We start from the raw sequence: 16,663 nt of genomic DNA on the forward strand, positions 1-16,663 counted from the left end.
GCAGCGTCCTGCCCCTGCCATCACCCCTCAGAAGTTCCGGGCTCCCGGATGTGGCTCATCCTGACTTCTGCTTTGAAGGGGGGACCAGAGCGGATGTGGCTCATCCTGACTTCCGCTTTGAAGGGGGCACGCGAGCGGATGTGGCTCACCCTGACTTCCGCTTTGAAGGGAGGAGCCGAGCGAGCATAACGGCTGCAGTGTCTGGCTGGCGGATTTGAGTCAGCAGGAGGAGTCGTCCCAGGCTGCTAGATACTGAGGTGAGGACTCTAGTGGGGACATAGGGACCAGCGAAGCTAGAACAGTGACGTCCCTTCTGTAGCATCCTGTCCCTTGTGTCAGACCCCAGAGGCCCTGGCCTGCCAGATATGGCTCATCCTTACTTCCGCTTTGAAGGCGAGGACCTGAGCGAGTATAAGGGGTGCAGCTTCCGGTCTACCGAGGGTGAATTCTCAGGTCTGGTCGGGAGTCAGGGCGAGGACCCTGGGTAGAAATTGAAGACACCACCCCTACCCGTAAAAAACAGGGCCCCATCAAGTTCCGCTTCTGCATTTGGTCCTGGGAGGCTCCGGTAAAGCCGTCCGGCAGAGTTCCACCTGAAAAGTTGGGCGTTGGTGGTGCTGTCGCCGGGAAAGGAGGCTTGGACTTAGGGAATAGGCCTGATTCTGCAGATAGGGTAGGTGTAGGCCCTAACTGAAGTCAATTTGAGGGGCTTAAATGTGGATTGAAGAGAACATCTCCTACTCTTAATAAAGAAGGCCTCACTAAGTCTCGTTCTTGCAGATGGCTCTGGGAGGCCCCAGAAAAGCTGTGCCTAGAAAGTCTCAGGGAGGGGAGGGCCTTGAACTTAGGGAGCAGCCCTGCTTATGCTCATATGGCATAAACCTAAAATCTAACAGGGGTTAAGGTGAGGACTCTGAGTATTAATGAGTCAATCTCCACCCAAAAGAGGAATCATGCTGAGCAGTTCCCAGGCCGAGGTGAAATTGGGCTTTAGATGGTCCCAGGCCAAGGTAACAAATGCGGAGCAACCTGACTTCCCCTCCAGGGACTAAAGAAGTTGAGGGCTGCACCCAAGACCCACATCTGCTGTCAGCAATAGGAGCATCAGGGCAAAGCTGGCATCCTGAGATGCCCTCTCATTCCCTCTGGAGGTGGTCTCAGGAAGGTGAGGGCCTTGGTGTAATGGGGTAGGTCTAATTCAACAGAGAGACCCAGTCCCTACCAGGAATCAAGGATGTGACACTGAGTGATGAGGAGGGGACTCCAACCAGAAAGAAGGGCCACATAGAGCACTACCCTTGTTGTCAGACTAGGGAGACCTAAGCATGTTGGCATGTTGAGTTGCACTCACTCTTCCCAGGACATCTCAGAGAAGTGAGGGACCCCGTTAAAGAGGGCAGTCTTAGGTCAGCAGAGGGAGGATTTCCAGGTTGTGCCAGATGTCATGGTAAGAACTCTGACTGCAGGGAGCTCCCACCCCATATTAGTGGGAGCCACACAATCCTCAGTACTGTCAGCTCTGAGAGACCCCAGGCAGAAATGACATGCAGAGGTGCCCATCAGTTCCCACTCAAAGGTAATAGGGAAACGAGGGTTTTGGTCTGAGGGTGGTGGTCACTTGTCAACAAAAGTAATGTATTAATTAGTTCATTCTGGCATTGCTATAAATACCCAAGACTGGGTAATTGATAAGGAAAAGGTTTAATTGGCTCACAGTCCTGAAGGCTATACAGGAAACATGATGCTGGCATCTGCTCAGCTTCTGGGAGCAGAGCTCAGGAAATTTACAATCACGGCAGAAGGTGAAGGGAAGCAGGCATGTCACATGGCCAGAGCAGGATCAAGAGACAGGGGGAAATGCTACACACTTTTAAATGACCAGATCTCATGATAACTCACCATTAAGATGAATGGTGCTAAACCATTCGTGAGAAACCTGCCCTCACGATCTAGTCACCTCCCACCAGGTCCCACCTCCAACACTGAGGATTACAATTCAGCATGAGATTTGGTGAGGATACACAGATCCAAGCCATATCAGGGAATAATCTTAGACCCTCTCATGAGTCACATTTAGAGGCTGAATTGGGACTGTATGAAGGAACATGTATTACAGGGCAGTTATCTGCCTGCCACAGCTTTTACTTTTGAAAAGACCACATTTGGCCAGATAAGGCCACCCTCACTTCCTCCTATGGGTTCTCAGGTAGGTTGGCTCTTACTGTGAGGACATAGGCCTCAGTTCAATAAAAAGGAGAGTTCCCCTACCAGGGGTCAAGTTGAGGAATCTGAGTGAGAATTCAAGGGACCATCGAACCCTTAACAGTGGAGATATCAAAGAATCCAGTTCAACCCTTTTATTTTCAGCCCTAGAAAGCTCAGGAAAGGGTTATGAGGTTTAGCATCCTCATCCTTCTTTTTTTTTTTTTTTTTTGAGACGGAGTGTCATTCTGTCACCCAGACTGCTGGAGTGCAGTGGCGTGATCTCAGCTAACTGCAACCTCCGACTCATAGGTTCAAGTGATTTTCTTGCCTCAGCCTCCTTAAGTAGCTGGGACTACAGGCACCCACCACCACACCTGGCTAATTTTTGTATTTTTAGTAGAGATAGAGTTTCACTAAGTTGGCCAGGCTGATCTCGAACTCCTGACCCTGATCATCTGCCTGCCTCGGCCTCCCAAAGTGCTGGGATTACAAGTGTGAGCCACCATGCCTGGCCTACCTCCCTTTCTTATGTAAGATCTAGGAGAGGTGAGATTCTTAGTCTGAAGGTGTAGCCACCAGTCAGCAGAAGGGGGTTGGTGCCAAGCCCTACGTGAAGCCAAGGTGGGGACCTTGAATGAGAGCTGAAGACTCTAATGACTCCAAGACATCGAAGACCCCACTGAACTCTCATCACTGAGTGTCACTTGTAAGGGTAGTGGATTGAGGCACCCCTTCAGCTCCTTCTCATGGGTCCCAGGGAGCTTTGAGTTATCAAATTTAGAATAGCGGAAGGGAGTGGCTGAGGCCCTGCCCAGAGTTAATATGATAATCCTAACAGTGAACTGATAAAACCCAAAACACCAGAGGACAGGAAGTCCCACTGCCAGTACCTCCTGTCACGATAGTAAGCCCAAGGCAGGGGGCTGATAGAATGCAGCCTAAAACTCACTATAGAGGTTCTATACTTATTCTCTGGTCTCTTAGGGGAGAGGCTGAGCAGGACAACAGGAGCCCTGTGGCTTTCTGGAACAGTACCTTCAGGGAAAATTCCAAAGGCAGGCTTCCTTCAATAAAGCCAAAGTGGTGCCTTCCTGCTGAAGGTGCTCACAGATCTCATTCCCCAATTACCAGGTATACTAACCACCTATTTTCCTGCCCACATTTCTTGGTGTACCCAGCCATCATGCCTCGTGGTCAGAAAAGTAAGCTCCGTGCCCGTGAGAAACGCCGCAAGGCCCGAGACGAGACCCAAGGTCTCAGTGTTCTTCAGGTCACTGAAGCAGAGGAAGAAGAGGCCCCTTGCTGTTCCTCTTCTCTTTCTGAGGGTGCTGCTTCAAGCTCCCCTGCTGCTGGCATTCCCCAGAAGCCTCAGAGAGCACCCCCCACTGCTGCTGCTGCTGCTGCTGCTGTAGGTGTTTTACCCACAAAATCTAAAAAAGGTGCCAAGAGCCAAAGAAGGGAAAAAGCAAGTTCCTCCCAGGCCTCAACATCCACTGAGAGCTCAAGGGAAGATCCTCTAACCAAGAAGGCAGGGCTGTTAGTGCATTTTCTGTTGTACAAGTCTAAAATGAAAGAGTCTGTTACAAAGGGAGAAATGCTCAAGATTGTCGGCAAAAGGTTCAGGGAGCACTTCCCTGAGATCCTCGAGAAAGCCTCCGAGCGCCTGAATGTTGTCTTTGGCCTTGAGATGAAGAAAGTCAACCCCAGAGGCCACACTTACACCTTTGACAGCAAGGAAGACCCCACTAATGAAGAATGTCAGCTCCGTAACTGGGGCTTTCCCAGGAGCGGGCTTCTGATGCCTCTCCTGGGTGTGATCTTCTTAACCGGCAACTCTGCCACTGAGGAAGAGATCTGGGAATTCCTGAATATGTTGGGAGTCTATGATGGAGAGGAGCACCTAATCTATGGGGAACCCCGGAAGCTCATCACCCAAGATCTGGTGCAGGAAGGATATCTGGAGTACAAGCAGGTGCCCAACAGTGATCCCCCACGCTATCAATTCCTGTGGGGTCCAAGAGCCTATGCTGAAACCACCAAGATGAAAGTCCTCGAGTTTTTGGCCAAGGTGAATGATACCACCCCCAGTGCCTTCCCAGTCCATTATGCAGAGGCTTTGAGAGATGAAGAGAAAGCTGGAGTCTGAGCCAGAGTTGTAGCCAGGCCTTACACTACTGCCAAGGCCATTCTCCCAGAGCCAAGTTTACCTGCTGTTCTCACCCCCAATGTGGTCTTAGGCAGATTGTTTACTTTGTAATTGAAAAGGCCTGTTAATCTTTGTTCTTGTTATGCATGAATAACTTGTTGACTTTTTAAAAATCTTTTTCCTCTAGTGTTTCTTTCAACAGGTTTATTTAGATTCAGAATATAAATATACAAATGATATGGATCACCTTGTTGTTGCTGTTTTTCAGGGATAGTAGAAAGTGTTTTGTTTTTTGAGTGAAACAAATTATTAATAGAAATCCTTAAATCACTTTTATAATCCAGGATAAGAAAATGTGGCATTGGAATAGAAATATCTTTGAAAATGTGAAAGACCCCATAGTGAAATAGTTGGGATCAGAAGCCAGAGGGGTAAAGATGGTCAATTCCTGGTTTACTTTACTTCATCTAATCCTTCTTTACATAAAGATACATATGTTTTAAAAGTTACATACCTGGATTTGTTTATGTCATTCAAGAATGTGTGAGAAATTAAATCATAATTAATTAATTCTCTTGTTTATGGCTTTTACTTTACCCAAACTCTAATTGAGCATCTGCTCCTTAGGGGTCTTCAGGCTTGTACTGGGAATGTTTAGTCAAAGAAGATGCAGCTTGTGCCCATGCAATTGTAGATTCTAGGAGAAGCTGTCTTCATGGAAGAAGCTGAGATACTTCATAAAAAATAAAAGACAAGATAAAGAGGTAATGAAAGGAATAGTTTTCATTGCTAAGCAGCATTTTGGCTGAATGTGATTTTTCAGTCTCAGATTGTTGCATATTCTCTGAGATATCCTGGATTAAAAAAAAAAATCTGTTGGTAATGTCTCTGATCAAAACCATCATGGTGGAATATGATGCAGCCATAAAAAATGATGAGTTTGTGTCCTTTGTAGGGACATGGATGAATCTGGAAACCCATCATTCTCAGCAAACTGACACAAAAACAGAAAATCAAACACCGCATGTTCTCACTCATAGGTGGATGTTGAACAATGAGAACACATGGACACAGGGAGGGGAGCATCACACACTGGGGTCTGTTGTGGGGAGCCTAAAGAAGGGACAGCGGGGGGTAGGGAGGTTGGGGAGGGATTACATGGGGAGAAATGCCAGATAGCAGTGACAGGGGGATGGAGGCAGCAAACCACATTGCCATGTGTGTACCTATGCAACAATCCTACATGATCTGCACATGTACCCCAGAACCTAAAGTACAAAAATAAAAATTAAAAAGCCATCATAGTAATAATTGCCACTTCCTGATGTCTCAATACGAGACAGGCACATTTGCATACATTATATATATTCCACCAGTCCTACGAGATGGAGCTTATCAAACCCACTTTACAGTAAAGAGTATGAGGCTCACTTAGTTTGGTAATTTGCTAAAGTTTACAGGGCCAGCAGTGAGAGGGTTAGGATCAGCCCCCTGATCTGAATTACCTTAGACTCCATACTGTTCCACCCTTCTCAGCCTGAGGCACCTTGAAAAAATATTTTAGTTTTCTTCTCACTATTGCAGAATGTGTTTCAGGTGATGAAAAGAATAACCTTTTACCCTAACTAGTAGATTGGAATACATAGCCACAGCAACAATAATACAAAAAAAAAACCCAAAACAGGTATAAATAAGTGAAAGAGACAATATTCAGTGACAGCATGATTATCTACATTTGCAGTGTTAAATGACCTCAAAAGATCAGGGGCTCCCCAAATCATCCTGAACAATCTCTTTCCTGTAGAAAGTAAATCTATCAGAAATAACATGAGAATATCTGGCTGGCTGATAAAGAGAAGAAATATATCAATGTGTCTTTTCTCTGGCAGCCCATCTCTGATCCTAGGTCCTCTGTTTTGTGCCACAGCTTTGCCATATCACACCACTCCTAGGACAGGGACCCATTCTCTGCAATGTTTGCAGAGAGGAAATTGTTCTAGAATTTGCAGAGATGTGGCATTTTGCAGAAAGCATTTAATCCAAGAGATAGTGCCAAGATATGGGCTGGGGAGATCAACATGCCAGAACATCAGGCAGGGGTATCACATAGAGAGACCATTCCCTTCTACTCTCAGACACAGTCCTATACTGAACTGTCAGTCTGAGCACCCCCTCACATATTCTTCAGGCGTCTGAAGGACATAAGAGCCCTAAGGGCAGCATCCTTAAGGCACTAGAGAAAGGAATCCCAGCCTCTTATAGGAATTAATGTAATAAATCTAAATGAGGATGATGGAAGGACCAAGGGGGTCTGTAAAGTAAGTGTCCAATTGTTAGCCTTGTGAAGTCCAGAACTGTCCTGGCGGACACTGACTTCCAATTCAGGTCTCAGTAAGGTGAGGACTTTGGTCTGAATGCCATGGCCTCAGGTCAGCAGGGAATGGAGTCCCAGGAAGGATGCAGAGTCTAGGTGAAGGCCTGGCTTGTGGATATGGGGACCACTCAAACCATAACTGGCAGGGCTGCCTCTAGTCATTCCTTTGCTATTAGCTCTAGGAGGCCCAGGGAAGAGCTGGCAGGCCCAAGTGTCCTTGACTTCTTCCTGGAGGATCTTGAGGAGATGAGATACTTGATTTACATGCTGGCCTCCCAGTTAAGCAGAGAGTAGAATCTCAGGCCATGATAGGTGTTAAGGTAAAAATCTCAAATGAGGAAAGAGGCAACTGCCAGAGAGTTGAACAGAGAACAAAAATATCCTTAGAAAGTTATGCCTGGCCAGGCATAGTGGCTCACGCCTGTAATCCCAGCACTTTGGGAGGCCAAGGTGCATGGATCACTTGAGGTCAGGAGTTCAAGACCAGCCTGGCCAACATGGGAAAACCCTATTTCTACTTGAAAAATACAAAAATTATCTGGGCACGGTGGCGGGCTCCTGTAATCCCAGCTACTTGGGAGGCTAAGGCAGGAAGAATTGCTTGATCCTGTCAGGCAAAGCTTGAAGTGAGCTGAGATCGCACCACTGCACTCCAGCCTGGGCAACAGAGCAAGACTCCATCTCAAAGAAAGAAAGAAAGAAAGTTATACCCTGGGAAGGCCATAAGCATAGCTCTTTCAGGCTGAGGATACCCCACATTTGCTGAGGAGGGAGAGTGGTTTCAGGGACATGAAGTCCTTGGACTAATAGGGGAGGCCCCATTCAGTAGAAGGAGGAGATTGGCTCCTTAACAGGAGTCAACATGATGACGCTGAGTGACAATGAGGGGACTCCTCCCATAAGGAAGAAGGTCACATAGAACCTTGTCCCTATTGTCAGACCTGAGACCTGGACGTGACATGATGTATCATATTCACTTCTTCCCAGGTAATCTCACAGAGGTGAAAAATATTAACAAAGGGGGCAGCCTCAGGTCAGCAGAGAGATTTCTAGGTTGTTGCAGAAGTCAGTGTGAGGACCCTGAAGACTGAGGTGAACACCTACCCCATAACGGTGGGGGCAACACAGATTTCTTCCACTACTCTTAGCCCAGGGAGAACATGAGCAGTTATGGCACTATGAAACAAATTTTACGTCTTTTTAGGGTGTAAAAGGGAATTGGTCTTCAATTTCCTTCATATGGGAAGATAGGCCTCAAGTCAAGACTTGAGGATTTGCCCAGGGTGTGACAGGAATAAGGATAAGGACACTGAAGAGTATGGGACCACAGACCCCACATCAGTAGGAGCCACACAGAATCCTCCCTATTGTCAGCCCTTAGAGACCCCAAGCAGAAATGTCAGGTGGAGATACCCATCAGGTCCTACTCAGGGATAACAAGGGAAGTGAGGGTCTTGATCTTAGGTGGTAGTCTCACATCAACAGAAAGAGAAATCTTAGGCCTGTCCAGAAGTTCAAAATGTAGGACTCTGAGTTGGGACCCTGTGTGGAGCTACCCATCATAGGGCCTTGAACTGCCTGCCACAGGTTTCATTCTTGTAAGAGCATTGGCAGGTATGTAGCCAGATGAAGCCCTTGCTGTATCTTGTATCTCAGGAAAGTGTGGGCGTCACTATGAAGAGATGTCGCCAGGTCAAGAAGAAAGGGATCCCCAGGTGCTGCCAGGAGTGAAATCAGGGAATCTGAGTGGAGACTGAGGGGACAACATAGCCTTGAATAGATGGGACAACAAAGCGTCATGCCCTACCCTTTGATATCAGCCTTAGAAGACTCAGAGCAGGGCTGTGAGGGGAGGCAGCCCATCACTTTTTTATATAAGGTCTAGGGGAGGGGAAATCTTTGGTCTGAAAGTTCAGCTACCAGTCAACAGAAGAGATCCAATACATGCCAATCAATGTGCCAAGTGCTTTCCATTCATTACCCACATCCTGCCAGTTCTACCAGACAGGGCTTACCAAACCCATGTCATAGATGCAGAACCTGAGGCTGATAGGATTTAGTAATGCACCTAAATTCACGTTGCTAGTAATGACAGGACTGGGACTAGGACCCTGGTCTGAGTCAGTCAAAAGCCCACACTGGGCCACTCCTCTTAGACTAAGGATGACCTTGTCTCTTAATTGACTTTTCCTCTCATCACTGCAAAATGTATCATAAGCCATAAAAAGAAAGACTGTGGCCAAATTATTGGACTGTAATATACAGCCAGAACAATAAAAATCTCAAAATAAATGGGAGGTTTGAGTAAGGAAAGAAAGATAATATTTTGATGCCAGAATTACATACATATGTGATGTCCAATAAATTCAAAAGATGAGGGGTACAAAAAAAATCATCTTACTCAGCCGCTTCCTTATAAAACGTAAATATATCGGGAGAGAAGTTACATGAAATCCTAAATCTGCCTGGGCAAGAATAGGAGATCAACATTTGTTTTTTTCTCTTACAGCCTACCACCTATCCTGGGCCCCTTGCCTTGTGTTGTAGATTTCCCATATTACATCAGTCCTAGGGCAGGGGCCTGTTCTTTGAAAGGATTGCAGAGAAGGCACTACTCAACAGTTTGCAGAGATGTGGCATTTCCCAGGAAGCCTTTAATCCCACTGGCAAGAGCCTGTATGAGGACATACATAAATCAGGACTGGCAAAACAAACACTGCAGAATATTCATTATTACAAAAAGACTAGCCTCTGCCTGCCTTCAGTCCTAGAGGGTCCCAGGCAGAACTGTCAGGCTGAACATCCTCTCATTTAGTTTTCACAGTTGTCAGGAACTTGAGAGCTTTGGCCTAAGGAGGGCAAGCTCAGGTCAGGAGAGAGATAAGGCCCAAGATCTGTTAGATACAAATGCCAGATCCCTTAAAAGGAGTTAAGAAAGCACTCACCCAGAACACTGGGGTCCCGAGGAGTTCAGGCCCTGCTGTCGACCCTTGGAGATCCTGAATTCCATGGCTGGATGAAATATAGAACGGCCTTGAAAGATGAGGCAGAGAGAGCCTGAGCCAGAGCTGCAGCCAGGGCTGGTGTTACTGCCATGACCAGGGCACATACCAGAGCCACGTTCAGATGCTCCTCCTACATCTAGTGAGATCTGAGACAGATTCTTCACTTTGTAACTAGGAGAAATAACCTAATGTAGATGACGGGTTGATAGGTGCAGCAAGCCACCATGGCATGTGTATACCTATGTAACAAAACTGCATGTTCTGCACATGTATCTCAGAACTTAAAGTGTAATTTAAAAAAGAAAAGAAAAGAAAAGTCAACATGCTAAGTAGTGGAGAGCCAATTTGGACCTAGGGCAAACACACTGTATGTCTTCCTTTTGTTTTTGCTCCACTTGAATAACTAGAAATGTTATTTTTTTTTTTTTGGTACTTTTAAAATGTATTCCTTTTCATAGAAGATTTATTTAGCTCAGTATCTGTGTTTATGAATAACATGGATAAATATGTATTTCTATTTTCCATATATAAATGTAAAAGTGCTGGTATTTTTATCAACAAATTGAAAACCCTTAGATCTCTCTTTGTGGTCCAGAACAAGACAACATGTCCTATCAGTAAGGATTTTTTTGTTGTATAAATTTAAGTTGTACAGCAGGATGTGTTGATATACAAAATGGCCATGCACCACATGGTGATGTGTGGTCTTATAAGATTATAATGGAGTTAAAAAACTGCATTACTTACATGTGTGTGGTGATGCTGGTAAAAAACCTACTGCACTACCAGGCCTATAAAATGTAGCACATACAATTTTGTGCAGTACATAGCACTTGATACCGATAATAAACAACTATGTTACTGGTTTATACCTTTTTTATACTATATTTTTTAAAAAATTAGGCTAGTGCAAGAGTAAATTATGCTTTTTGCCATTAAAAGTAATAAGAATTAAGACAGGGTGGTAGTAGTAATAATATTCTAGTAATATCAAATGAGTAGTAATATTAATAGGTAGTAATATTAAAATATCAAAATTAATACGTAGTAATATTCAAAGTAGTAATAATTGAGAAGGGATCTTGCTCTGTTGTCTAAGCTGGAGTGCAGTGGTGCAATCTTAGCTCATTGCAACCTCTGCCTCCTGGGTTCAAGCGATTCTCCTACCTCAGCTACCTGAGTAGCTGGGATTACAGGGGCCTGCCACCATGCCCAGATAATTTTTGGATTTTTAGTAGAGATGGAATTGCACCATGTTGGCCAGGCTGGTCTCGAACTCCTGACCTCCCTGGAGATGATCTGCCCACATCAGCCTCCCAAAGTGCTGGGATTACAGGCATCACTTTTATCATTATTTTAGTGTGCACTGCTACTAATAAAAAAATGTTAACTGTAAAAACAGCCTCAGGCAGGTCCTTCAGGAGATGGTCCAGAAGATGCTGTTATCCTAGGAGATGACAGCTCCATGCGTGTTACTGTCCCTGACGACCTTCCTGGGGGACAACATGTGGAGGTAGAAGACAGTGACATTGATGATCCTGACCCTGAGTAGGCCTAGGCTAATGTGTGTGCTTTTATGTTCATTTATAACAAAAAAGTTTAAAAATTTAAAAAGTAAAAATAGAAAAAAAGCTTATAAAATAAGAATATAAAGAAAATATTTTTGTACAGTTATACAATGTGTTTATCTTTTAAGCTAACTGTTACTACAAAAGGGTCAAAAAACTAAAAATATTAAGAAGTTTATAAAGCAAAAAAAAGTCACAGTAAGCTAAGGTTAATTTATTGTTAAAGAAAGAAAAGTGCTTTTGAAACTTTAGTGTAGCCTAAATGTACAATGTTTATAAAGTCTAAAGTCTATAGTAGTGTACGGTAATGTCCTAGGCCTTCACATTTACTCACTGTTAATCACTGGGTCACTCAGGGCAACTTCCAGTTCTGCAAGCTACATTAATGGTAAATACTCTATACAGGTGTATGATTTTTAACCATGTTTTATAGCCTATTTTTTTACTGTACCTTGTCTATGTTTAGGTACACAAATACTTAGCACCGTGTTACATTTGCCTACGGTATTCAGTACAGTCACATGCTATACAGGTTCGGAACCTAGGAGCAATAGGCTATATCAAATAGCCTATGTGTGTAGTAGGCTATATCACCCAGGTTTATGTAAGTATACTCTATTATATTTGCATAACAATGAAATTGCCTAACAACGCATTTCTCAGAAAGTATCCTCATTGTTAAGCAATGCATTACAGTACATAGTGAAATGCTTACTGCACGTAAGCAATTTAATATATCCATTGTATCATATAGTTACCTCGTTTTGTGGTAAGAGCCCCTAAAATCTACTCTTAGAAAATTTGCAGTCTGCAATGCAATATTATTAACTATAGTCCTCATACTTTACTTTAGATCTCTAGATTTTTTTTTTTTTTCTTTTGAGATGGAGTTTCACTCTTGTTACCCAGGCTGGAGTGCAATGGCGCGTAGATCTCTAGATTTATTCATCCTACAAAGCTGCAACTTTGTACTGTTTGACATGCATCTCTGCATCCTCTCCCCACCCTGCTTGTGGTAACCACTGTTTTATTCTCTTTGACTACGTATTTATCTTTTTTTCTTTTTAGACTCTACATATAAGAGATATTAATAGCATGCAGCATTTTTCTTTCTGTGTCTGGTTTATTTCACTCAGCATAATGTCCCCCAAGTTCATCTGTGTTGTTACAATGACAGAATTTCTTTTCAAGGCTAAATAACATTTTAAAAAATACTATCTTCATTTCAGGGGTATATGTGCAGGTTGTTATATAGGTAAATTGCATGTTGTGGGGGTTTTGTGTACAGATTATTTCATCACCCAGGTAATAAGCATAGTACACAACAGACAGTTTTCCCATCCTCACCCACCTCCCACCCTCCACCTTCAAGTAGAACCTAGTATCTGTTGTTCCCTTTGTGTCCATGTATACTCAATGTTTAACTCCCACAAAGAACATGCAGTATTTGGTTTTCTGTTTCATGGTCTATGTATACCACAATCCTTTATCCATTCATCCATTGACAAACACTTTGGTTGTTTCCACATCTTGGTCATTGAGAATATTACTGCAGAGAACATAGGAGCACAGATATCTATAGGAGGTGATGATTTCATTTCCTTATGGCCAGACGAGGGATTGCTGGGTCACATGGTAGTCCATTTTCAATTTTTTTAGAAAGCTGATACTGTATTCCATAATGGCTGTACCAATTTGCATTCCCACCAATAGAGTATAAGGGTTCCATTTTCTCTACACTCTTGCCAACACTCATCTCCAGTGGGTTTTTGTTTTGTTGGGTTTTTTTCTTTTTCTTTTTCTAATAGCCTTTCATATGAGGTGATATCTCACTGTGGTTTTGATTTGCATTTCCCTGATGGTTAGTGATGTTGAGCACATCTTTGTATATCTATTGGACATTTTTATGCCGTCTTTGGAGAAATGTCATACAAATAGTGATTTTTCTTGGGTAGTGATTATCTTGAAAACATGAATGAACACTGTGATAAAAATTATTGAGATCAAAAAAAAATTTTTTAAGATTGTCTATTACTGGTTTACCAGGTTCTTTTTAGTCTTTCTTCTTATAAAATTAAGAGTTATATATCTTGATTTGCTTAGATTATTGAAGCATGTAGAAGAGACTAAATCCTAAATTATTGGATTTCACACTCACTCTCTTGTTTATTCCTTAATCATTAATTGAGCATCAGCTCTTTGGAAGACTTCATGTAACTACTGGGAATGTTTGCCCCAAAACAAATCAATTTCTTGCCCATTTAATTTTAGAGTCTAGGAGCAGCTGTCATAAAACAAAAAAAGATGATGAGGTACTCGCTAGGACTTAAAGAACGAGTACAAAGGAGGAATGAGGAAAAGAGGAGGTTTGAGATTAGAGCAATCAAGTATAAATGACCTGAGGCAAGGCAGTTTAGAGTGTAAGGAAACCTCAAGTCCCCTAGTAGGAGGTAATTTTAAGGGAAACTACTTGGTAGGGGCTGGATGAGGCTGTGGGAGGGGCCAGGCCCTCAGATGGTGCCTCTCAGAGGTGTGAGATAAAACCTGGAATGGGAAGTAGTTCTTAACAGTTATTTTGTGGTCACGGAGAAACCAGAGAGAATCTGCACCTGGGACAGGGATGGAATGTGTCCTGTGCTCTTGTCCCAGTGCAGGAGAACACAGTCACAGTGCACAAACTAGGTGCTTTATACCGTTGGTGCATTTCAGTGTTGAGAGACTAAGTCTGGAATGGCGAACTGTCCCTAACATTCACTTTCCTGTTGTGGGAAAACCAGATAGAATCTCTACCTAGGACAGAAGTGAAAAGTGTTCTACGTCCCTATCCCAGCACAGTCTAATACCGTGCACAACCTAGGTGTTCTATGTACATCATCTCCAGTGAGTTTCTGAGAAAGAAGGGAGATGATAGCTTCAATGGAGATAAGATGCCCAGAAGCCATTATGCTGGCACTCTTTGTCCTAGGTTGGGGAATTAGGAGCCTGCACTATTAAAAGGGCATTCAACAGTGGTGTGGCCAGACATGGTGGCTCATGCCTGTAATCCCAGCGCTTTGGGAGGTGAGACGGGTGGATCACTTCAGATGAGGAGTGGAGACCAGCCTGGCCAACATGATGAAATGCCATTTCTACAAAAAATACAAAAATTAGCTGGGCATGGTGGTGGGCACCTGTAATCCCAGATACTAGGGAGACTGAGGTAGGGGAAATCACTTGAACCTAGAGGCAGAGGATGCAGTGAGCCAAGATTGTGCCTCTGCACTCCAACTTGGATTACAGAGTAAGACTCCATCCTTAAAAAGAAAAAAGAAAAATCAAAACAGTGGTGGTTAACATGGAAGGTTATTTAGGATTTAGAAAAAAATATGGGTCATTGATAAAAATTTTGAGACTTGAGTTGTATCTAATTGGAGAAGGCTCTTCCACGAACACTTTATAAATTGTATAATTTTCCTTGAAAGCATCATTTCGTTTGATTACAATTTCTTTGTTTGGAGTTTGGTAATATGCTCAAGTTCACAGGGTGAGTAAGTGGCAGGGCTGGGACTAGACTCCTGTTCTGAATTCTTCTAGAGCCCACACTCTTCATTCTGTTCCTCTCTGCCTGGAGCAGACTTTGTATTCCATAATTCACTTTTCTCCTCAATACTCCCAAATGCATCTCAGGGGTTAAAAAGAAGGATTCTGTGTGCAAAGAATTGGATTGGAATACACAGCCAAAGCAATTAAGAATATTAAAATAAATAAAAACTATGAATAAAGAGGAGAAAGATATTATTCAGTGACAATATGATCATCTACATATGCACAGTCAGATAACCTGAAAATCAAGGACCACACAGTCATCCTGAACAGCTCCTTTCCATTAAGAAGTTAATTAATTAAAACAGAAGTCACATAAGAGGCTAATGCTGGCTATTGAAAAGAATAAATCAGCATCATTTTTCTCTGACAACCCACCCCACACCCTGGACTCCCTGCTTTACATTATACTTTTCTTATCTCACGTTAACTCTGAGGCACAGACTTGCAAGGTTTGCAGTAGGAACACTGCCCAGAGTTTGCAGCGATGTGGCATTTCCCAGGAAGCTCTTGTCCGAGAGACAAGAGTAAATAAGGAGGCCACTCATGAATAAATACTGGAAAGACCATCACGCCAAAAAATAGAGGGTCATTCAGCGATCTACCCAAACCTGTTTTCAGGCCTAGAATGCCCCAGGCAGTGCAGTCACACCAAGAGTCCTCTCTTTTACCCTTCAGAGTTCTCAGCAAAGTAAGAGTTTTGACCTAAGGTGACCTCAGTTAAGTAGAGGGAGGATCCCAAGGTCTGGCAGATATCATGGAGGACCTTGAATGAAGAACAGGAGGAGACAGAACAGTGATGCCCCATAGAAACCCGACTCTGCTGTCTGCCCTCACAGGACCCAAACATCCCTGGCCTAGTGTGGCTCATCCAAACTTCAGCCTAGAACTCAGAGGACCTTGATCTGAGCAGAATTCATGGCATAGAAGGTGGAATCCCAGGACTGGCCAGCAGCGAAGTGAGATTCTTGAGTAAGTATAAAAGGGAAAACTAAACTCACAAATGAGAGGACTTCATGCAGCCCAATCCATGTTTTTAACCCTGGAAAGTCCCAGGCAGAACTATAAAACTGCCATGCCTCTCATTTCAGCCTGAGGGTCTCAGGGATGGGAGGGCTTTGTCTAATAGGGCAGCTTCAGTTCTTCAGAGGTGTCTTGGCCCTAATTACAGTCAAGATTAAGACCAAGCTGAGTGTGGTGACTCACACCTGTAATCCCAGCACATTGAGAGACCGAGGCGAGTAGATTGCTTGAGACCAGGAATTCAAAACCAGCCGGGGCAGCATGGCAAAAAACTGTACAAAAAAATACAAAAATTAAAAAAGGGCCAGGCGCGGTGGCTCACACCTGTAGTTCCAGCACTTTGGGAGGCCAGGTGGGCGGATCACAAGGTCAGGAGTTCAAGACCATTCTGGCCAATATGGTGAAACCCCCGTCTCTACTAAAAATACAAAAATTAGCCAGGCATGGTGGCACACACCTGTAGGCGCAGCTACTGGGAGGCTGAGGCAGGAGAATCGCTTGGACCTGGGAGGTGGAGGTTGCAGCGAACAGATATCGAGGCACTGCAATCCAGCCTGGAAACAGAGCGAGACTCCATCTAAAAAAAAAAATAGCTGAACAGCAGTGGTGCACCCCTGTAGTCCCAGCTACCCGGGAGATTGAGGTGGGAAGATAGCTTAAGCCCTAGGGGTGGAGGCTGCAGTGAGCCGAGGTCGCACCACTACGCTCCAGCCTGGGCGACAGACCGAAACACTTTCTCAAAATAAACATTTTTTTTTTT

The 16,663-nt window shown here is 43.9% G+C and overlaps 1 protein-coding gene across 1 annotated transcript; it reads left to right on the top strand.

Moving 5' to 3' along the window:
- Window positions 1–381: 381 nt before the first annotated feature.
- MAGEB2 (MAGE family member B2) lies at window positions 382–4,921 on the top strand. Its single transcript, XM_017501616.2, has 2 exons — window positions 382–471; window positions 3,384–4,921. The coding sequence occupies exon 2, from the start codon at window positions 3,389–3,391 to the stop codon at window positions 4,349–4,351; it is 963 nt and encodes a 320-aa protein (XP_017357105.1). The 5' UTR covers window positions 382–471; window positions 3,384–3,388; the 3' UTR covers window positions 4,352–4,921.
- The last annotated feature ends 11,742 nt before the right edge of the window (window positions 4,922–16,663 follow it).

The sequence above is a fragment of the Cebus imitator genome, unplaced genomic scaffold (assembly GCF_001604975.1).
Source record: "Cebus imitator isolate Cc_AM_T3 unplaced genomic scaffold, Cebus_imitator-1.0 Scaffold282, whole genome shotgun sequence".
NCBI lineage: Eukaryota > Metazoa > Chordata > Mammalia > Primates > Cebidae > Cebus > Cebus imitator.